Source organism: Lepidochelys olivacea (genome assembly GCF_965140295.1).
Source record: "Lepidochelys olivacea isolate rLepOli2 genome assembly, chromosome: 17".
In the NCBI taxonomy this organism is placed as follows: Eukaryota; Metazoa; Chordata; order Testudines; family Cheloniidae; genus Lepidochelys; species Lepidochelys olivacea.
Window position 1 is genome coordinate 2,990,968 of NC_140427.1, and position 21,659 is coordinate 3,012,626.

The 21,659-nt window shown below is 65.5% G+C and overlaps 1 protein-coding gene across 3 annotated transcripts in view; it reads left to right on the forward strand.

The window, feature by feature from the left end:
• The first annotated feature begins 262 nt into the window (after positions 1 to 262).
• LOC311532621 (active breakpoint cluster region-related protein) overlaps positions 263 to 21,659 on the forward strand; it is a 66,595-nt gene continuing 45,198 nt past the window's right edge. The window contains exons 1-2 of one of the 3 annotated variants that reach the window (XM_084651215.1): positions 263 to 373; positions 13,260 to 13,444. In XM_084651215.1, the coding sequence (XP_084507341.1) occupies positions 313 to 373; positions 13,260 to 13,444 (246 nt within the window). In that variant the 5' untranslated portion in view covers positions 263 to 312. Of the gene's footprint in view, positions 374 to 13,021; positions 13,445 to 19,677; positions 20,094 to 21,659 lie in introns of those variants that run through there. The other 2 variants (XM_084651214.1, XM_084651216.1) reach the window with 2 other exon arrangements.

The window sequence follows — 21,659 nt, forward strand, 5'->3', positions numbered from 1 at the left end:
GCTGGCTCCGCTCCCCGCCCCATCTCCGGCGGAGGCGGGGGGAGGTGCGGGCTGCCATTGGCAGGCACTGGCGGCTCCTTCCCGGAGCGGAGCCTCTCCCCCCGGCAGGCAGCCCCGTGCTGCAGGGTAGGGGCTGGCTCGGGCTCCCCTCACCGGCTGCCGTGACCCACTGCTGCCCGGGCTTCTGCCAGCCCGCCCCAGCCCCGCTCCCCTTGGCCCCCTCCCTGCTCCCCTCCCTCCCTCCCCTCGCCGCCTTTGTTGGGAGATGTGTCGGTGGCCAAGGATCTGACAGCCAGCCTCGCCTCGCCGAGCATGGAGCCGCTCAGCCACCGGGGCCTGGCGCGCCTCTCCTGGATCGACACCCTCTACAGCAGTACGTGTGCGCTCGGGGGGGCCGGGCTGGGCTGGGCCGGAGCCGCTGGGGTCTCCCGGCTGCGGGAGTCGGAGAGGGCTGGGAAGGATCGCTCAGGGGGCAGGGAGCCGGCTCACCTGGGGGCACGGTGCCAGGTGGGGGCACTGGCCGGCCCGGCTCCCCTCTCTGTCACTACCTGTTGTGTAACGCTGCGCCGCAGGGCCGGGTGGGTGGCAGGATCCAAGCGAAGGCGGCATCGGAGCGGGTGTCCCTTCTGCCTGCCGTCGTTAGCCGGGGGCCTGGGCTGTTCAGTGCAGCCCCCTCCCCGTGGATGCGCGCTCCTCTCCTGCTTTCTGTCACTGCAGGCTGCTCCGGGAAGCGCTTCCCCCATCCCTTGGCATTTAGACAGTGCCAGTGTTCTGGGGGCGGCACAACCCCCTGCAGCCCCCTCCTGGGCAGTCGGAGCCCGGGGCAGGTTATGTAAATGGGCAGGCTGAGCGCTGGTGCAGCGGGGTCACGCAGGTGAGCGGGGAGGATTGGGGCACCTTCCCCTGCAATCGCCCCGAGAGACCCATGCGGCTCTGTGGCGGAGATGCTCCCTCTAAGTGAGCCCACAAGAGAGGGACTGTCCATGGGGCGCGCTCTTCCTTGGGAGATGCCCTCATTTGCCTTCACCTGCGTGGCACCGGGGCGGGGGGCACAGGCTGATCCACCTGGGGAAGCACATTCAGCCATGCCCAGTTCCCAGCCCCAGAACGGGCTGCGCTCGGCGGGGGCCTGGCTGAGAGCCCTGGGGGCAGCGGTGGGCTCAGGCCTTGCTCCTGCAGCGTCGTCTGACCCTGCTCCGAGTGGGGCTGCACCTCTGGGTAGAAACACCGGAGCCATCCACGCCACGCTTCCCACGTTGCTAGCTGGGTGACCTCGGCGCCCCGAGGGGCCTAGCCCTGCACTGCCCCCATGCCTGATGCCCCCTTCCAGCGGGAGCAGGTCAGTCCCCGGCTCGCCCTGCTGGTGTCCGAGGGTCACTGGGCAGTCGTGCCCCCCGACACGGGGCCTCCCTGCCAGCCCCTGTGCCACCGGTTACGAGCTCGGGGAAGCAGGCTGGTCCCTGGGCTTGGGCTGCTTTCCTGTGCCCCCTTGTGGTAGTGGCGGGAAGATCACTGCGATGCGAGGAGTGGGAGAGAGCTCCAAGACCCGGGTCGCCGGGGACCTTTTGTGCGGTGGGGCTCGTGTGACTCTCTCGCGCTCTGCAGCGTGGCACTGGGTAGCCACCACGGCCCCAGAGAGACAGGGGCTGCCTCGGGAATGGGGCCAAGCTCCTTGCGGCCCCAGGAGGGCTCGGGCAGGGGGATCGCCCGGGTCCCTGGCTCTCGCGTTGGGTCAGCGGGGAGGCCTGTCTCTGGCTGGATTTCACAGCCCCGGGGTTGGGTCGGTGCAGCAAGCACCTCAGGCGGGTGGGCATCAGAACATGCCCTGGCAGTGGTGCAGCGAGCGGGTAAGCTCCCCCACCCACCCGCAAGGCTGTGTGCTGAGAGCCCCGGACTTCTGGGTTCTGTTCCCGCCTCTGTGGCTGCCTTGCTGTGTGGCCTGGGGCGGGTGCCGTGGTTTCTCCCCATGTCAGGCAGGGCTGAGGCCTGAGAAGTGCTTTGAGGTGCTTTGCAGGTGGGGCGAGCGCAGTGCACGCCCCCAGCAGGGCCAGCGCTGGAGAGCCCCCGCTACTGTGCCTGGCCGGCCCCGCAGAGCCGGAGCTGTGAGTTCTTCCTGGCCCCTGTAGGCAGCCCGCCTGCGGCCTTGAAGCATGAGGAGCGGAGCCAGAGGCCTCTCCGCAGTTCTGCTGGGGGCCTGCGGCTGAATCCCTTGGCCGCCGTGGAGCTCGGAGTGGAGCCCGCAGGAGGGCCTGGTGCTGGGCAGGAAGGACCAGTAACCTTGTGGGGGACAGTGTGGTGGTGATGTGGAGGACAGAGAGAGGACGCTGCCTAGAGGTGGCACACAGTGGGTGGGGTGCCTGGCCAGGGGCTCTGGAGGAGGTGGGTTGGGTGCTTTGAGTGGCATTGCCTGGCTGTATAATTCATATGGTGCACTGCCCGTCAGACCCCAGCCCAGGGTGCTCACCACCGTGACACGCAGCAAATCAAAGCACACCCGAGCTACTGAGGCTGGAATTCAGATGAGCAGGGCACAGGCAGGGCCTCCAGGAGTGAATGGTGGAGCAGGGGGTGGGCCTGGGGGCGAACAGCAGGGTGCAGGCTGGGCGTGCAAGAGCGAATGGGGGAGCAGGGTGTGGGCATGGGCTGCATGGGAGTGAATGGCAGGGCAGGGGGTGCATGGGGCAAATGTCAGGGCAGGTGCAGGCATGAGGGGCGAATGACAGGGTAGGTGTGGGCAGGGGGTGCACGAGGTGAATGGCGGGGCAGGTATAGGCAGGATGTGGGCCTGGGGGCCAATGGCAGGGCAGGTGCAGGCGGGGGGCTAAAGGCGGGCAGGTCGGGTGGGGGGGGCAATGGCGGGGCATGTGTGGGCGGGGGGTGCATGAGGTGAGTGGCGGGGTAGGTGCAGGCAGGATGCAGGCCTGGGGGCCAATGGCGGGGCAGGTGTGGGCAGGGGAGCAGTGGCGGGGCAGGTGTGGGCACAGCAAAGGAGGTGAACGTTAATAATTTTCACTCTCGATCCAGTGACCTGAATGTACTTTATAACGTGGTGTCTGTCTGGAGACAGGCGCAGAGCGGTTAAGAAGGTCCCCACCACGGTCAGACCCCAGGGTCCCCACCAGGGTCAGAAGTGGTTCCGGACCGTGTGTGCCCCGACCGGCTGAGCACCCCTCGTGCCTTGCTGAGGCCCCCCAGCGAGAGCCCTGGCAGACCCAGCACTAGATCAGACCCAGCGTCCATGGGGGCTGCCTTACGGAAGCTGTGCCTGCAGCCCCTGGCTGGAGGCTGGCTTTGGTTCCCTGGCTCTGGATGTGGGCCCTGCTCTGAGCCCTTGTCTGCACTGGCTAACCTGCCGGAGGTGTGCAGATGGCAGAGGTACTTGGTCCCATGCGGAAATATCCCCGCCCCGAAGTAAGCAGGAGGTGTCTGGCGTTCACAATGTACATGGACGTACAAGTTGCCCCTGAGTGTCCAAGCCTCTGTGCAGCGAGTTGAAGAGGCTCTGCCTGGATCTGTGGCCTGGCATGAACTGGAGAGCAGGGCCACGCTGCCCTCTCCTGGTCTGTGTGCAGGCAGGTGGCGGATGTGCCCATCCAGGAGGGAGGAGGGCTGCTGGGCACAGAGGGAGTTGGAGCACTGGTCTCTCTGCCAGCGTCACAGCTGGCTCGGGGCTCAGGAGTGAGCTAAGCTGGGTGGATTAGACCCTCGGGCTGAGCTTGGCGTGACTGGCGATCCTGGCTGAGGGAAGGGGAAGCCAGGCCTGGCCGGGGAGAGATGCTGTGATGGGTGCCCTGCACCCAGCTGGCTCGGGGCTCAGGAGTGAGCTAAGCTGGGTGGATTAGACCCTCGGGCTGAGCTTGGCGTGACTGGCGATCCTGGCTGAGGGAAGGGGAAGCCAGGCCTGGCCGGGGAGAGATGCTGTGATGGGTGCCCTGCACCCAGCTGGCTGCTTTGCCTTGGCTAGCCCCCATATCAGGAGTGTGAAGATCCCTTAGCCCTGTCCAGGGCAGCGTGTGGCTTGCTGCACGTCACTGGGGATCTGCTTTGGTGTTTGTCTAGGGGCCTCAGGAGCCAGTGCCAAGGCTGTGGTTGGTGAGGCGTGTTTCAGAGCCTGCTGGCATGGCTCCAGGCTCCGGCACTGTCAGACCCGCTCAGGCTGCATCTCTCTGTGGTTCGTGCCAGCACTGAGCGCATTCCAGCGTGGCAGGAGCCGGGGTGCCCCGGCACCGGGGGCATGGGAGGGAATGCACCAGAGCTGGTAACTGTATGATGGGCCCTTTGGAAGGAAGCCAGGCCCGGGGGGACTCCTGCAGCAGCGTTGTGGTGGTGTGTTCTCCCCCTCAGGCCTGGGCTGGGTTCTGCAGCCTCCCTCGGGCACAGCAGAACCACAGCAGCCCTGCCCAGACATGGGGTCTGGGCCACCTCGTGCCCCATTAGCAGTTAGTTTCCATCTGGGCCCGGGGCGCAGAACGCAGCAATAGGCCCGATGGTCTGTGTGTCTCTCCGGTGGGGCAAGGGTGTGAGGGTGTCGGGCTGCCTGCCTAGCCGAGCAGCTGGACGCTAGTTCCTTCCTCCCAACTTGCGGGTGGTTCTGCTGGAGACTCTGCTGCGGGTCTGGCCCAGGCGGTGACGGGCGCTTTGGGGACTTGCTGCTTCATCTGGCTGAGGCGGTGGTTAGGTGACAGGATTTAAGCTCCGTTGGGTGGGTCTCTCCTTTGGGAAGGTCGCCTGGCCCAGGCCTTGGGTGATGCCAGGGAGCCAAAGTGGCTCCCTTTAGTCCAGCACAAAAGGCCTGGCCCCACCATAGCTGAGCCCTGGGGGGCTGTTCCTGGGCCTGTAGGCTCCAAGGCAGGTTCTGGGTTCTGCTCGCCCAGACGCCCCTTCGCTTGGGAGTGGGCACTGGGCCCACCGGCCTGGCTGAGCCTCTGCAAAGATTTCGCAGGACACAGATCCAGGAAACGGCTTCAGATTGGTGGGTCCTAGCCACAATAAAGGGCTACATGAGCGTTCTGGTGCATCCCCCTTGCCCCAGATTCCTCAGTGCGGCCTTTCTCCTCCCTCTCCGCCTTTGCACTAGAGAACATCACCCCCTGGCTCTCAGGGCCCATCTGCTCAGCCCTCCAACTCCCAAGCAGGAGAGGCAGGGAGAGCTCCCGGGGGCAGCCTGGAGTGCGGAGGAAAGACGCCGACTGGCTGCTCTGCCCAGCAAGCCTGAGCAGCAGAGGGCCCTTGTGTAGCAGACTGGGGACCAGGCAGGAACAGGCTGCAAAGGGAGGGGCGCCACCCCTGATGGGGCGCTAGACCTGAGCAATGCCTTGCCCATCCCTGCGGCAGCCAGCTGGCGAGATCTCCCAGCACGGCATGAGGGCCAGCGAAGAGGAGCTGTTGTCAGTGCTGCTGGGGGCTCTGGAATGACCCGGGTTTTGCGGGGCTGCCAGGATCCAGTTTCCCCAGCCCCGTCCTCCTGCGGGATCCTTTGGCCCAGGTGTGCTGGGGAGCACTGTCCCACGCTGACAGGCTTGCTTTGGGCGTCCCGCCCATGCCAGGGCTTTGCCAGCGCCTGCCCCTGGTGCCTGTGAGTGGGGAGGAGAGCTGGCCTGGATGGAGGGAGCAGTGGTGAAGGCGGAAGGAAGGAGAAGGTTAATGAGCTGCTTCCGTTGCAGGCAGGGTCAGTTTAACAGGCACCACTGGGCCCCCAGCGGTTAATCCACAGGGGGAGAGAAGGGAAGAAATAAACCTCAGTGGCAATCCTGCAGCCAGTCCCCATCCCAGATGGGTCACTTCCCACTGCGGGGGAAAGCAGGGCTGTCTTTATTCAGGGCTCTGCCGGGGCCGGCAAAGGAGGCCCTGCGGGAGGGCAGTCGCTGCCCCCTCATCCCGGGTTTGGATTTGTCTGGAGCTAGAGCTGGGCCCATGCGGCAGAGCCTAGATCTTAAGGTCCCCTGCTGGTCCTGGGATGGAGCTGCCACCTGTGGGTCTGGACTGGCACAGCCGGGTCCCTGTGCCAAGGCATTTCAGGCCAGCCTCACTCCTGCCTCATTCGGCTCCCTCCCGCCCTGGGCTGCCTTCGGCTGAGGCAACAGGGCCAGTCCGCAGCGCGCCGGGGAGAGGGAGCATGTCTCACAGGCTGGCGACGCTGGGGACCAGTGGGGCCAAGGGCTCCTCGTCCCGTCCCGTCTGTGTCTCCCCAGGGGCGTGGTCGCTCCACCGGCCAGCTCCCCAGCCTGGTCTCCCCTCGCCCTGGCCAGGCTGCAGGCATACTCTCCTTGGAGCCAGTCCCCAGGCTGCACGTGGAGGGAGGGAAGTGACCCCGAGGACTGTTCCTGGCCCTTGCCGTGCTGGCCCTGTTAGCCGCCCGCTCTCCCCAGGCTCCCCCAGGCAGGCGAGTGCGTGGTCACAGCCATGGAGATGCTTAGTGAAGTGGAAGGATGGGCAGAGCGTTGGTGCAGCAGGCTCCGGGAGCCGCAGCCAGCTGTCAGCCAGGCTGTAGCCGAGGGCTCTGGGGGCTGGCGAGGAAGAGCATTGGGGCCCTGCATGGAGGGGTGCCCGGGCTGGGCCAGCAGCGAGCCAGGAATCCCCGGACTGCGCCTAACCTGTCTCTAGTGGAGGAGGAGGAAGGCAGCGGTTGCAGGTGTGTGTTCCCCAGAGGCGGCGTGCGCTCCCCCTGCCCGAACGCAGGCAGCTCTCAGGAAAGGCCCAGGACACAAATAATGCGGAAGGGGGGCTGCTGTTTGGGTTTGAGGGGCATCAGCAGAGGGGGATGGGGAGAGCCTGAAGACGGGGAGCCCGGGCTGGGGTGACGGGGGCTGTGGGTCGGCGCTGGCAGAGCTGGGGAGCCCGGGCCGGGGTGACGGGGGCTGCGGGTCGGCGCTGGCAGAGCTGGGGGGAGCCCGGGCCGGGGTGACGGGGGCTGCGGGTCGGCGCTGGCAGAGCTGGGGGGAGCCCGGGCCGGGGTGACGGGGGCTGCGGGTCGGTGCTGGCAGACCTGGGGGGGAGCCCGGGCCGGGGTGACGGGGGCTGCGGGTCGGCGCTGGCAGAGCTGGGGGGGAGCCGGGGCCGGGGTGACGGGGGCTGCGGGTCGGCGCTGGCAGAGCTGGGGGGAGCCCGGGCCGGGGTGACGGGGGCTGCCGGTCGGCGCTGGCAGAGCTGGGGGGAGCCCGGGCCGGGGTGACGGGGGCTGCGGGTCGGCGCTGGCAGAGCTGGGGGGAGCCCGGGCCGGGGTGACGGGGGCTGCGGGTCGGTGCTGGCAGACCTGGGGGGGAGCCCAGGCCGGGGTGACGGGGGCTGCGGGTCGGTGCTGGCAGACCTGGGGGGGAGCCGGGGCCGGGGTGACGGGGGCTGCGGGTCGGCGCTGGCAGACCTGCGGGGGAGCCCGGGCCGGGGTGATGGGGGCTGCCGGTCGGCGCTGGCAGACCGGGGGGGAGCCCGGGCCGGGGTGACGGGGGCAGCGGGTCGGCGCTGGCAGAGCTGGGGGGGAGCCCGGGCTGGGGTGACGGGGGCTGCCGGTCGGCGCTGGCAGAGCTGGTGGGGAGCCCGGGCCGGGGTGACTGGGGCTGCGGTCGGTGCTGAGGCGCTGGCAGAGGTGAGGGGAAGTGGCAGTGACATCACCCAGCATCTCCCTTTGCTGTTCCTGTGAGTTCCCGTCCTCGGACATGTGCAGCGGAGGGGCTCCCAAGCCCTCCCGTCTCTTTCCCGTTGCTGGAGGTGGCCCGGCGCCAGGTTGTGGGGAGGGCGATGTGACCACGGTGCGGCTGGCTTTCAAGCCGCTCTCCCCATGCTGCGGCAGTGCTGGACTCAGGCTGTGCTCCAGGGGCCGCACAAACCCAGGGCGGCTGGCCTCTCTCTGGGCTGCAGGCAGGGGTGCAGGGGCCTGGGGCGCAGCAGATAAGGAATTCCAGGCCCAGGAATTAGAGCTGGGGATTTGCAATGTGTGTGTTTGGGGCACTCTCGGAGATGGCACAAGTTCTTCCCGCTGGGCCCCGGCACTCCAGGGCCTCTCGCCTGGCCTGGGGACGCATGTGACCCTGCTGCCCCCTGCCCCACACGCCCCTCCCCGGCCGCCCCTCCCTGGCAGTAGCACTTGACATGTGCCTGGCAATGGGGCATAGTGTCTTAGCTGTTGGGTTTAATTTGCATTCCTGGTGCAGTAAGGAGGGCAGCTGGTGGGGCTGTAGGGGAGCCAGGAACGTGCCTTCCTCCGTGCAGACCTCACTGCATGGGACTCGTCCTCGGAGAAGTGCTCTGGGAGAGCCCAGATACTGCGCCCTGGTGCACGGGGGCTTCTCTGCCCTGTCGGTGGGGCTGATGAAATATTAACTGCTGTGGCTGGCATGTGGCTGGTGCCCTGGGGGCACGGGCTATGAGTGGCTGCTAATCATGGGGTCGGTTTCTTTCCTGCCCAGTGGCTCCAGGGGGCTTTTCTGGGGAAGAAGCTGCTGCAGAGCCCCATGCCGGAGGGCATGGGAAGAGCTGGGAGAGGTGGGATGGCATTGCCTCTTGCCCTGGGCTCGGGCTGCAGCCCGATAGCCGGGGTGCTGGCACCCTTGCCGGCGGCTCGGCCCCCAGCTCAGCGGTCCCTGCTATGGGGCAGGCTGGGGTCGTGACACTGCGGCCCCCAGGCCGGCTGGGAGGGAGCGCCTCTCTCGCCGAGCCCAGCCCCTGCTCCCGCTCCGGTGTCCGCGGGCCGAGTCGCCCTGGGGGGCGCCTGACCCCGGTGTTGTGCTGGCTGAAAGCCGGGGCCGCACTGAGGTGGGCTGTGGGGTGGGGTGATGCTGGCTCCGTTGCCCCTTTGCCCCCCCCCCCGCCCTGCCCGGCCCGTGGGACGGAGCAGGGGAGAGCGCAAGGCCCCTTCCCCCATCCCTGCGGCCGTGGGAGGCTGAGCTGGCAGCCGGCAGGATTGTGCAGGAGCCTGTTGCCATGGCGATGGCACGGGCCTCACGCCGCGGGCCCTGCAGCCGCTGCGGAGGCGGGAGCTGGGGACTCGGGCGCGCGCCAGCCTGGCCCGGTTGGAGCAGGGCTGGCGCTAGGGGCTGGCACCCCCGGCTCTAGGAGAAGCTGCCAGCAGCAGCTGGTGGAGGTGGGCATGAGCTAGGGGCCGTGAGATCTGCCGGCTGATCCGTGCCCAGCTGCCCTGGGACTGGCTGGCAGAGATGTCTTGGCTCGTCTGGCTCTGCGGACTCCACGTGGGCCTGAGGGGAGCAGGGGGAGCCAGAGAGGGGCAGGAAAGGACGCAGGGTGGGGTGCAAAGGTCCTGGGTTGAGAGACACCTGCAGAGCTGTCTGGGGGGGGACCCCAGGGCTGGGCTACCAGGGGCTGCAGGTCAGGAGTGAGGGGCACCAGCAGAGCTGTGGGGGCAGGGCTGGGCTAGCAGGGGCTGCGGGTCGGGATTGGGGGGCACTGGCAGAGCTGGGCTGGCGGTGGGAGCCCAGGGCTGGGCTAGCAGGGGCTGTGGGTTTTGATTGGGGGTCACCAGCAGAGCTGTGGGAGGGGGGCCCAGGGCTGGGCTAGCAGGGGCTGGGGTTGGGGGTCACCAGCAGAGCTGTGGGAGGGGGGCCCAGGGCTGGGCTAGCAGGGGCTGGGGTTGGGTTTGGGGGTCACCAGCAGAGCTGTGGGAGGGGGGCCCAGGCTTGGAAAGGAGAAGGTAGAGCTGTGGCTCCACCCCCATGCTCTGGGCTGTTGCTCTAAAATTCACCCAAACTCCTTAAACAAGGAAGCAGAAGTGAATCAAACACCACCCCCCCCGCAAAGTGAGAGGAGTCCCCCGCTTGTCCTCACAAGTGGGGATGTGCTAATGTAACGTGCTAGAGCATTGTGTATATAACCCGGGTGGATTCCCCGGGGCTGTGCGCGTGCGAGCCGTGTGCGCGTGCGAGCCACGTGCATGCAGAGGTGGGGAGGGAGGTGCGTAATGCAGCGTAAAGAACCCCCCTCCTCCCCATGCGCCACGCAGCCAGTGGGATCTCCCACCTCTCGTGCCATGTCCGGCAGTCTGGGAGGCAGCGCGTGTGTGGGTGCGATGGAGGGAACCCCGTGCTAATGAGGGTGACTCAGGAGCGTGCGCTCGGCTGCTTGTCCCAGCTGCTCCCTCGACAGCCTGCCGCAGCGCTGCCAGCAGCCGGGGCCGGCGCCTGGCCTGCTGCTCCCAGGAGCAGGGAGGGCTCCCTGCTGGAGCGTGCTAATGAGGTGGGAACCTGGGCTGCCAGGCTGTGGCTGCATGCACACACGCGTGTGTGTGTGTGTGTCCACGCACGGACACACGCGCCTTTCCAGGGCCACAGGAGCCAGACCCAGCAGGACGAGCCCAGCGGGGACCCTTCTGCGTCTGAGCGATGGGGGCTGGGCTGCCCGGCGGTGACCACGCTGGGTTGCTTGCTGAGCTGTGATGGGGTCAGTTACGGGTTCGCTCTGTGCCGTGCTGTGTCCCACCCAGGCCCGTTCTGAATGACTCCAGCACTGGCCTCCCATCCCCTGGCATGGGGACATGATTCCCCAGGCTAACGGGCCCAGCAATGTCCCTTGTTCCTGGCCCTCTTCCCTCCCTGGCTCATGCTCACAGGGTCTGACTCTGGAGGGCTTTAAAATCCTCTTGGATTTAAAGATTTATCAGCTTGAAATATTAAATTGCAATGAAATATTAACTGCAGCTAAGCATCGTGCTGTGGGGCTTCAGTGAGCCAGCTTCGCACGAGGGCTCTGGGCCAGGCACACGCAGTGCAGGGGGCTGTGTGTGTGTGTGGTGGGGGCTCTCTGCCTCTGCCCGGCTTTGCATGGGGGTGCTGGGCCGGGCACACTCAGTGCAGTGGGCCGGGGGGGCTCTAGCCCCCACCTGCCTTTGCGTGGGGGCTCTGGGCTGGGCGCACTCAATGCAGGGGCTTGAGGGGGCACCCAGCCTCAGGCTTCAGGGTGCTGGGATCATTGTGGGGTCAGGAAGGGTGCCCACAGGGACCAGGCTGTGGGGTGGAGCAGAGGTCAGTGCAGGGTGCACACAGAGAAGGCATTTGCTGTGACAGCGGGTGCTGGCTGGGGTGGGAACATGCCTCCAACTGGGGTGGCAGGGACTCACCATCTCTCATAGTGCCCGCCCGCCCCCTCCACCAGCCACTGGGTTGGGAGCTGCCCTGAGGGGCCAGGCCCAGCCTGGCCTCCCAGCGCAGAAAGCTCCCACTACAGCTGTCCCTGCTCCAAGAGGCTGGCACTCACCCCGGGAAGGGCCCCGTCGGCCTCACGCAGACCTGCCTGAGAGCAGCTCCCAGGGGCCAGGCCTGGGCTGGAGAGCCCCTGCCCCAAGCTCCTGGGGATCTGAGCCTTGGGCCCCCCAGCATTCACCTGCTGGCCAACCCCAACAGTCCAGCTTCCCTTTCCCCCCTGCCCTCTGGATCCCCCCACTCAGTGCCAGCCCCCAGCCCTCTGGATCCCACCCCCCCTTGGCACCAGACCCCTGCCCTCTACCCATCTCGGGGCTGCTGCATTTGGCTCTTCCCTCTGCTGAGGCCATTGCTATTTCCGTGGTAACCGGCCAGGCCCCCCCCCCCCACTCCCCCCAGCTCTGCAGCCTGTGGAGGATGAAGCCGAGTCTGGCTCCAGCCCCTGGGCCTCCTTGCCCTCACCTGCAACAGAGGCAGTTCATTGCTCCCAGCCTGGCCCCGTCCCTCCGGCTGTAGCCTGTCAGTGATGGAGGGAGGGGGCGGCTGGGACAGGCAGGCCTGAGGTGGGGGGGCTCAGCGCTGCCTGAGAGAGTCCGGGGACAGAGAGTGAAGTGGTGGGGAGAACTGCCCCTGTGCTGCCTTTAGGGCTGGTAGCCCTGCGCCCTTCCCTGCCATTAACATCCTGCTGGAGCTGGACTGCTTTGCTCGCCCAGCGCCCCATAGCGAGCTGCTGCGCTGGGGGGCAAGTGTCGCTGAGGGCCACGACTCCCGGGCCTAGCAAGCTCTGCTGTTGGCGGGCTGGGAAGATGCCGTGCCCCCCCCCAACCTTGAGCGCCGCGGGGACAATGACCTAGAGGGGAAACTGAGGCACGGAGAGGCGGAGTCGTGACTTACGCAAACCACCCAGTGGGTCGGTGGCAGAGCCCAGGAGTCCTGGCACCCAGGCCCACCCTCATTGCTGCTACTGAGGGTATAGGAATGAGGGGACAGATTCGCTTGGCACCTCTGCATGGGGCGGCAGGCTGCAGCGGAGTCCTCCCCTCGCATGGATCACTGGCTCCCTAGCCCCCTGCTGCTGCTCAGCCCTGCCCCTGCCCCTGCCCCTGCAGCAGGATGCCTGGCAGAGCCGGGTCCCTGCATCTCCGGGGCAGTACTCAGCTGTTAATTGTGTGTCAAGTGTGCCCGTGGGCTTGGCTGGGCAGAGCATGGCCAGGAGGGGACCAAGGGGGCCACGGTGGCTCATTGCGCCGGGGAAGGGGCCACTGCTCCTCAGGGGTTAAAGAGCTGGCTGGGGGCTAGCCCTGGGGAGGGGGAAATGTGCGGGGAGGTGGTGCTCTCAGTGTATGTGTGTTCGTGACTCGTGGGGTGGCTGACTCTCCGGGGTGGAGGGGGCTGTGTGGCTGGCTGTCAGATACATGCAGACGTGCCAGGGAGCTGTTGACCCTTGGGGCAGAGGCGCTGAGGGGCCCCTCCAGCCCTGGCTGACCCCTCCCCGGGGCACAGTCTCTGCCACGTGCCTGACCGGAGCAGCCCTAAAATCAAGCCATGCAACGCCCGGGCCCTGCAGCCCTCCGCAGCCGGTGCCAATGCTGCCGGCTCCAGTGCAGTGGGGCACCCCGAGGCCAAGCGCCCACGCCCCTGCCCTGGGCCCTGGCGGAGCTGGGAGAGGGCCTCTGCCCAGCTGCAGGGAGGGATTGGGGGGGCTGGTGGAAAAGGGTTTTTCCTATTAACCATCAGTCTCTGTCTCAGCACCCACCTTGTCCTGGTGCCACACACCCATTGGCTGCTGGAGTCAAAACAAGGGGGCGGAGCTAGGGAAGTGACCTCACCTATTGGGAGCCCCACCCCCAGCCCTATAAAAAGCAAGATGGTGCAGCAGGCAGGGAGAGTGCTGAGCTCTCAGCTCTCCCCAGTGGGGAGGAGTGCCCTGGGGGTAGACAGGTGTCTGATGGCTTAGCCCCTGGGTGCCATGCCTCTGGCCAGCCCCGTCTCCCACCTGGGGTCTGCTGCTGGATGGTGCCATGGCGGCGAGGGGCAGGCAGCCCCCGGTGCGCTATGCCTCCCTGGGTGCCCTAGTGGCAGACACTCACCGGCCTCTCCTTGTTCTCCTGGCAGACTTCAACTACGGGGCGGAGGACTACGACGCGGAGGGGAATGAGGAGCCCAAGGTGCCACCGGAGGGCTCGGAGACCATGCCCTACATCGACGAGTCGCCCACCATGTCGCCGCAGCTCAGCGCCCGTGGCCAGGAGAGCGGGGATGGCGTCTCACCAACGCCCACCGACAGCCTGGGCACTGGGGTAGGTGGCCACGTGACAGTGCTGCTGGAACCTGGGGGGTCTCTGCCCAGCACGGGCGTGACACTGGTTCTGTGTCCTGTGGGACCCGGTGTCGCTGGAGCTGGGATGGTTCGGTCCCCTGGCTCCCCCTTCCCTCCAATTCCCCCTTGACCACCTAGCTCAGCCCACTGTCCTTCTCCGCCTCTTCTGGCTTGAGAGGAGGGGCACTGAGCAGCCTGGCTGCTCCTTTGCTAGCATTTCTTCCCCCTCCCCCCAGTTTGGGGGTGAGCAGCACGGGCTGGGGCCTGGTGGTTCAGGGCAGGGCGAGTGTCCAGCTTCAGTCGGCTAGTGCCACGGTCGGTTCCTTCCTTGGTGCTTTGCTGTGGTGAAGGGCGAGGAGGGCTTGTCAAGAGGGCCATCCCCAGAGGGAGGAGCTGCTGCAGAGCTCCTAGGGCTGTCAACAGCCTGGCAGCCCTCCCCCTTGCTGACTGTGCACTGCAGCGTCCTGCCCAGGGGCCTGGCTGCTCTGCATGGGCCCTGCCCCTAAGAGGGGAGGGGTGTGGGGGTCTCTGGCCCATCATCCTCTCTCCTCCAGCCTGTGCCTGGTACAGGGCACCCAGCTTCTGCTCTCCACCCCAGAACCAGCTACATTTCAGTGCTATTCAGTGGCGCTCTGGGATTCTCTGCAGAGCTATGGAACAGCTCCTGGGGCCAGCAGGGGGTGGGGTGGAGTGGGAACCCCTCTCTGCCCCCCATCTTGCCTCAGTGGATAGTGACTCAGAGGCCCAGCCGCTGGGGAGGTGGGGGGGGGCAGTTACGCCTATTGGCTGGGCATGCTGGGGGTACAGGGCAGGGGTGCAGGGTAGTGGCCCCGTGCCCTCCTTTCCTGACCCCTGAAGTGCGATGTCAGGGCCTGGCGTGGGAGCCAGTGGAGTAGGGGTGGGGGGCTTCTGCTGCTGTGGCTGGAGCTGCTTGGGCAGGACCCTGGTGCCTCTTCCCGGCTCTGTGCTGCAGCCTGCAGCTCGCTGACTGGGCACAGCCGGCCCCTCTGATGGGCTGTGCACGCCATCTAGTGACGGAGGGAGGGACTGGGCCAGTTGAAGGCTTCTGGTAATTTTCAAGCAAGTGTCTTTGGGGCGGAACCTTTTTAAAGAGAGCCCTCCCTGGTCAGAGTATTAGGAAACCCCTCTCTGGGAATGGGAACCCCCGAGAAATGGGAAGGGTTGGCTGGGGGGGGGGGCTCTTGCCATGCTCTGGGCAGCGCCAGTGTCTGGAAGGCTCAGGGGCGTGACGTGTATCTCCCCAAGCATTTCTGGGGGCTCCTGGCGAACAAGCCATGCAGCCTGCTTTCCCAGCTCCCTTGGTTCTGATACGCACCAACCCAGCACCTTCTCGGTGGCAGGTTTCTGGGTGGGTTGGAGGGCAAATGCCTGACGCTTTAGCATGAGCTGAGGGGGTGAGAGGAAAGCCTTCCTGACCTTGCAGCAGTGGGGCCCCTTGTGCCTTGGAGCATGGGGCTTGTTCCTCAGGCCATGCTAGGCTGAGGGTAACAGTTTCTCGTGGCCGTGATGTGAGGTGCATGTGGCCAGAGAGGCCTGTGTACCAACTCTGGGACTCCTTGTTCAGGGCAAGGCAGTGCCAGGAAAGGGTGGGTTCTGCCTCATTGAAAGGGTTACGGTCTAATCCCTGAAGGAACAGGAGTGAATGCGAACACGTGGCTTCCTCCCACCCCCCCGGCCTGGTGGGGCTGAGATGCCAAGCTGGGTGGAGGACCTAGAAAGATGGGGGAGCCCCTGGGCAGGCAACAGGCCCCAAACTGCCCAGCTGCAGAAGAAGGGAAAGGCAGATGGCAGCATGTGCCAAGGGGCAGCAGGAATGAGCTGGATTGAATCCAACCCAGCCCCTGCCTGCCTGGGGTCTTGATGCCAGCTGTGGATCTCCGAGCTCGGCCTTCCCCCGCCAGGTGGCATCAGTGAGCAGGGACCTGTGGCTGGTTAATGATGTCTCCAAAGTGTGAGTGCATCCACTTTCCTAGTATGGGGGGAATGTGGTGTCGCTCTGGGCCTGGATCATCTCTTCTCCCCCCCCCCCCGGGGCTGCCCCTCGGCAGGACCCCCGGCATTGCCCTGCGTTACTGCCCGTAGATGGGCATGGTGCCTTCGTCCTCTTCCTTCCCCACGCGGCTTATGGACTGACGCCAGTGCCCTGTGAGGAAAGTCCTGGAGGGGGACCGCCCTGGGGGCTGTGGCTAGCAAGCCGGGGTGGGCAGGCCTGGGTAGCACCGCCATAGCCAGTGAATGCAGGAAGCAGGCAGCTGGACATGTGTGGGCAGGGGCAGTCTCTTCGATCTGCTGGCACTGCCCAATAGCATCAGGAGCTGGCTGTTTGGGGGGGGGGGGGCAGCAGCTTGAGCGCTGCAGAGCCTGGGCGTGGCTGGGTACAGGAGCTGGCTTGTGCTGTGCCGGGCCTGACTGGGGGCAGCTATCTAGCTGCTGGGCCTGGGTGTCTCAGGACAAAGCCTCAGGCTGTTCCCTCTCCCAAGGGTGCCCTGCCCCCACACTGGATGGCCACCCTGGGAGCTTGTGCCTGGTTACAGCCAAGGGAAGGGTCCCTGGCCCAGCCCCTGGGCAGAGCTGCTGCCTGCCTGGCATGGCTGCTGCACAAGGGGTGCATGCTCCGGCCCTGATCCTGTGGCTGGCCCCAAGGGGTTGGGGGTAAGGGCAGGGGCATGCTGCATGGCAGTGCCCTGGCATCTTCCTGTGTCCAGCATATGGTGCCATGGGTGCCCACAGAGCCCTAGCCTGTAGGGTGCACATGCACTGGAGAGATGCTCCCACGGGTGCCCTGCTCTCCTGGCAGCTATGCTGCTGGCCCCTCCTACCCCAGGGGCATCCAGCAGGGTCTGCCCCTCCCCAGCTGCTGCAAGGGAGAGCCCAGCCAGGGCTGGAGTCTCTGCCACGCACTCCCTCCTCAGCCGTCCCGGAGCTAATGGGATTTGGAGATGCTGGGGCTCCAGCATTGGCTCTGCCTTCAATCCCATTATCTGTGGCCGGGCAGTTCCAGGCTAAGCCGAGTGCCCTTTGGACGCAGCGGCTGGTGGCTTTAACCCTTCGCAGCTGCCTCCCCAGCGTCAGAATCGGGGCCTGCCTGCTGGCTGGGATCTGCCAATGAGAGGCAGCTGGCTTGTGCTCAGCTTCTCCTCTTCCCACGTGGGCTCAGCTCAAGTGAGTGCTGGCAGCTGCAGAAGGGGGACCCGAGGGCCCCTGTCCATGGGGCTCAGCTGAGAGCCCTTGGGCTGGTGGCGCTCTGGATGCGGGGCTGCAATTTGGGGCTGAAAGGGGTTTCCAGGGGGGCTGGGGACTTGCAGCCAGCGCTGTGGAGGGGGCTGTGAACAGGCCCCTGGGCCCTGTCCTGAGCGCGTGGCTGTTTCCCGCGCTGGAGCGGCATGGGGAGCAGGCAGGCATTGCTGCTGGGCCATAGCCTCCCGCCCTGGGGCCGCCTCCTCTCACCGGGCATGTGAGGCGTGGGCTGGGCTGCTGCACCGGGAAAGGTGGGGGGCTGTGGTTCTGGGTGAGAATCCCCCACATCAGACCATCCCCTCACTGACTCCCCCCCCACCCCTGGCCCTCTCTGAACTCTGTGCACAGGGGTCTGTCCTGGGGCACCTCTGCTCCCTAGGGCTGAAGCGTGGTCCTGGCTCTTACCCACGTCAAGGACATGGGCGGGCACGGGCTCTGGAAACCCCCAGTGCCTCCTGGTTGGTCCCTACCCCGGCACTGGGGTCCTGGCAGCTGCAGGAAGCGGTGGAGGAAGACAATAAGGCTGGCACATGCAAAGCAGGTCAACCTCAGCTTCCCCTTTCCCTGGAGTTGGGGGCAGGTGGAGGCAGCTATTCCAACAGTGAAGCTCCTTCCCTGCGTCCTTAGCTTGCAGGGCCCTGGGAGCCTCCAGCCACTGCTCCACTCCTTGACCAGCCCCATCCTGCTCCCCCTCATCTGTTCCCGGCGGCCAGCTGAGGCCCGGTGCGCCCAGGCCATGCGGGAGACTGCCCCCGTCCAGTCTTTTCAATCAGGAGTCCCTGGCACTGGTGTTACATTCATAGAATCATAGAATATCAGGGTTGGAAGGGACCCCAGAAGGTCATCTAGTCCAACCCCCTGCTCGAAGCAGGACCAATTCCCAGTTAAATCATCCCAGCCAGGGCTTTGTCAAGCCTGACCTTAAAAACCTCTAAGGAAGGAGATTCTACCACTTCCCTAGGTAACACATTCCAGTGTTTCACCACCCTCTTAGTGAAAAAGTTTTTCCTAATATCCAATCTAAACCTCCCCCACTGCAACTTGAGACCATTACTCCTCGTTCTGTCATCTGCTACCATTGAGAACAGTCTAGAGCCATCCTCTTTGGAACCACCTCTCAGGTACTTGAAAGCAGCTATCAAATCCCCCCTCATTCTTTTCTTCTGCAGGCTAAACAATCCCAGCTCCCTCAGCCTCTCCTCGTAACTCATGTGTTCCAGTCCCCTAATCATTTTTGTTGCCCTTCGCTGGACTCTCTCCAATTTATCCACATACTTCTTGAAGTGTGGGGCCCAAAATTGGACACAGTACTCCAGATGAGGCCTCACCAATGTCGAATAGAGGGGAACGATCACGTCCCTCGATCTGCTCGCTATGCCCCTACTTATACATCCCAAAATGCCATTGGCCTTCTTGGCAACAAGGGCACACTGCTGACTCATATCCAGCTTCTCGTCCACTGTAACCCCTAGGTCCTTTTCCGCAGAACTGCTGCCTAGCCATTCGGTCCCTAGTCTGTAGCTGTGCATTGGGTTCTTCCGTCCTAAGTGCAGGACCTTGCACTTATCCTTATTGAACCTCATCAGATTTCTTTTGGCCCAATCCTCCAATTTGTCTAGGTCCTTCTGTATCCTATCCCTCCCCTCCAGCGTATCTACCACTCCTCCCAGTTTAGTATCATCCGCAAATTTGCTGAGAGTGCAAGCCACACCATCCTCCAGATCATTTATGAAGATATTGAACAAAACTGGCCCCAGGACCGACCCTTGGGGTACTCCACTTGATACCAGCTGCCAACTAGACATGGAGCCATTGATCCCTACCTGTTGAGCCCGACAATCTAGCCAGCTTTCTACCCACCTTATAGTGGGTAGAAAGTCTATAGTCTACATTCACTGCCCCCAGCCAGCATGATCCTCGCGCTGCCAGTTTCAGCCCTGGGCGGGGGCTGGTTGACATTCGAGCGCTCAGGAAGGCACAAGAGGTGGATTTGGTATCCAGGAGGCAGCTGTGTCTCTTTCTTCCTGTTGGGCAGGGGCAGAGGGCTCAGGCCTCAGCGGCTGAACTCCTTGCTCCCCATCCCAGGATCTGCCACAACATCCAGCAGGGGCGCAGGGCTGCATCAGCTTGGCTGGTGGCTGAGCCGTTCCACACTGATCACATCATTGGGGTCCAGAGTCAACACCCTGCTGGAAGGAATGGAGGGGTACCAGGGCTGGGTTTGCAAGGCTCCTTCCCTGGCTGTGAGGGCTGGCCAGGCATGTTCTGGGCCAGAGCTCTGCTGTAAATTTACCCGGCTACCCAATCCCATCCTGCCCAGCACTTGCCTCCAGGCTGCATACGAGGCCTGATCCCCTCTAGGGGGAGGTCTCTGGGTGACCCTCTCCCAGCCCCGTCCCATCCTGTACGATCCCCGCTGCCAGGCCCTGGAATTCCCTCCCGGACTCCCTTGTGCCGGGAGGCAGCCGCTGCTCTTGGGGCTCAGTGCAGAGCCAGGTGACCAGCTAGGGGCACTGCAGAGGTGCCATGCAGCGGGACCAGGGAGCTCTGCCAAGACTGTGCCCAGGAGTGGGGGTGGAGGAGAGAGCCCCTGGGCGGGGACGGTGCTGTGGGCTCCGGGGCAGGGGCCCTCGCCAGGCAGCGGCCAATGCTGGGGTGTGACTGTCCATCGCCCCTTAGCCTGGGCTGTGTGTGGCTCGAGGCTGGCCCTGAGGAATTGTGTGAGCAGAGTGCTTGGAGCCTGACTTCCCCGCCTGGACGCTGCTCGCTTGTCCCGTTGTGGCTGTGGCAGGTCAGCGGGGAGAAGCTGGTTCCCCAAATGCTCCTGCGCGCGGCGCTGGCCACACGCCAGGGAGCGCCCCCCCCCTCCCCCCCCTCCTGAGGCAAGACGTTCATTTCCTGTGCATTGCTAGGCGGGGCTGGCTGGAGGAGCGCAGACGGCAGGGGCCGGGAAGGGGTTAAGCAAGCCGGAGCAGCCTGTGCCGGGCTGGCCCCTCGCCCTGTGCTGACAGCCCTGGCGTTTCCGCAGCCTTGTGCAGGCTCAGGGCTGCCTGGAACGTGGTTTCCTCTCCGCTCTGGGAAGCCTGGGGCCAAGCTGCCCTGGCTGGCGCAGGCAGGACTCCCGTAATGGCTCCTTTGAGCAGCAGGCTGCGGCCAGCTCACAGGGCTGAATCGGGCCCAGCTGGCCTGCTGGCGTAGGCCTGTCTGGAGCTGTGGGCTGTGCCCTCTGGCCTCCTGCCACTCTGCGGGCCATGGAGGAGGAAGAGGAGGCCATAGGGTATCTGGACAAAATCCTGGAGGATGAAGAAGATTCGGAGCCAGGCACCCCCACCAGCCCAGGCCCGGGGTGTACCTTCCTGGCCTCCAAGAAGGTGGGCACACATCCGCCTGGGGAGGAGAGGGGGGCTGGGCTGGGGGGGGTGTCAGCTTGTGTCACTGCGCCTGTGGGCAGAGCTGGGGGCTCCTGGCACCTCTGTGGTGGGTGCTGGGCTCTGTGGCATTGAGCCCTAACCCGGGGGGGCTGCCCCAGTCACTGGGATGTAGGTTGGAGGGACAGGCAGCGAAGTGCCCTCCTCTAACAGGGCCATGTCTCCTGCCGGGGGGAGGGGGGAGCAAGCTGGGCAGAGCAGTGAGGTGTACCTGGGGCCGAGGCTGGGGGGCAGGGCAGGGAGCCTGGCCTGGTGACACCAGTGCTTGTCCTGGCTTCCCTCAGAGGGTGGTGATTAGGGCTCCGATGACTGGGGGAGGGGGACAGATTCCGTCCCTGGCTACAGGGCTGCCCTGCAGTACGAGCCCAGCCAAGCCCTGGTGCCAGTGGACCCAGCAGCCCTTCCCCTTGGCAGGACGCGTTGGACGGGGCAAAGGGGCTGCTGGCTCTGCAGGGCCCTGGGGCTACAGCCTTGGCCTCTGTGCACCGGGGGGCTGGGGCCATGCACTGGCTGAGGAGCTGGGGGTCTCTGCGTACCCGGGTAGCAGTGTCTCCACTCAGCCACACAGGCCTCTTGCTGCCTGCTCTGGAGAGGCACTGGGCCAGCTCCTGCTCCGAGCCCCTGGCTCTGCCACGGATGTGCTGTGTGGCCTTGGGCATGTCCCCAGGTGCTGGCTGCTGCCCTCAGTAAAGCAGAGCCAGAACTGCTGGTCTCAGGGCTGGGGGCTCACAGGGGACAGCCGGGGGCTCTGGGACTTGCAGGCCCTGGACCTACCTATGCAGCAGGGGCAGCCCCCGCTCGCCGTTCCACTCCTCCTGTGCCCCCGAGAGGATGGCAGGGCCCAGTGCTACGGCCTGTGGGAGGTAGTGCCCCGGCCGGGCTTCCCAGACAGGCTTCGTGGGGCAGGGCCTGTGCTGGAGCCCAGAGCCGAGGCTGGTGCTCGCCTGCTCTGCCCTGGCATGGGCAGCAGGGCTGGGGCTGCCCCAGAGAAGCAGGACCAGCCTGTGACTAGTCAGTGGCTAAAAACCCACAAGAAACGGTTCTGGCCTCACCCGGCTCCTGCCTTAAAGGCCCAGGGCTTGTCTGGGGAGGGGCTGAGGGCACTGGGCACAGTCGGGGGCAATGGGGATCGGCCTGCTGGGAGACAGGCCTAGAAGAGGTGCCTGGAAGTGATCCAGGCCCGTCCACTGGGGCCTGATTTTCCCCCCACCAGGTGCTGGGTCCCCCCTGGCCAGAGGGAGCAGAGGGTGCTGTGTGGTGGGGGAGGAGTATCTGGCTATCAGCAAATGGAGCTTCCTCCTTACCAGCAGGGCAGTGAGGCTCGCAGCCCCCACCTCACAGAACAGGGGAACTCCCTCCCCCATGGCCGGGGAGACGGCTTCAGGACTGGGGGGAGGGGGGGGATGGTGGCCCTGGGCCAGCTCCAGGAAGGTTAGTACTTCCTGCCCATGGCTTCCAGTGGTGCTAGCCACGTCCCATGTCACAACAGCAGCCGCTGGTGCCCACCCA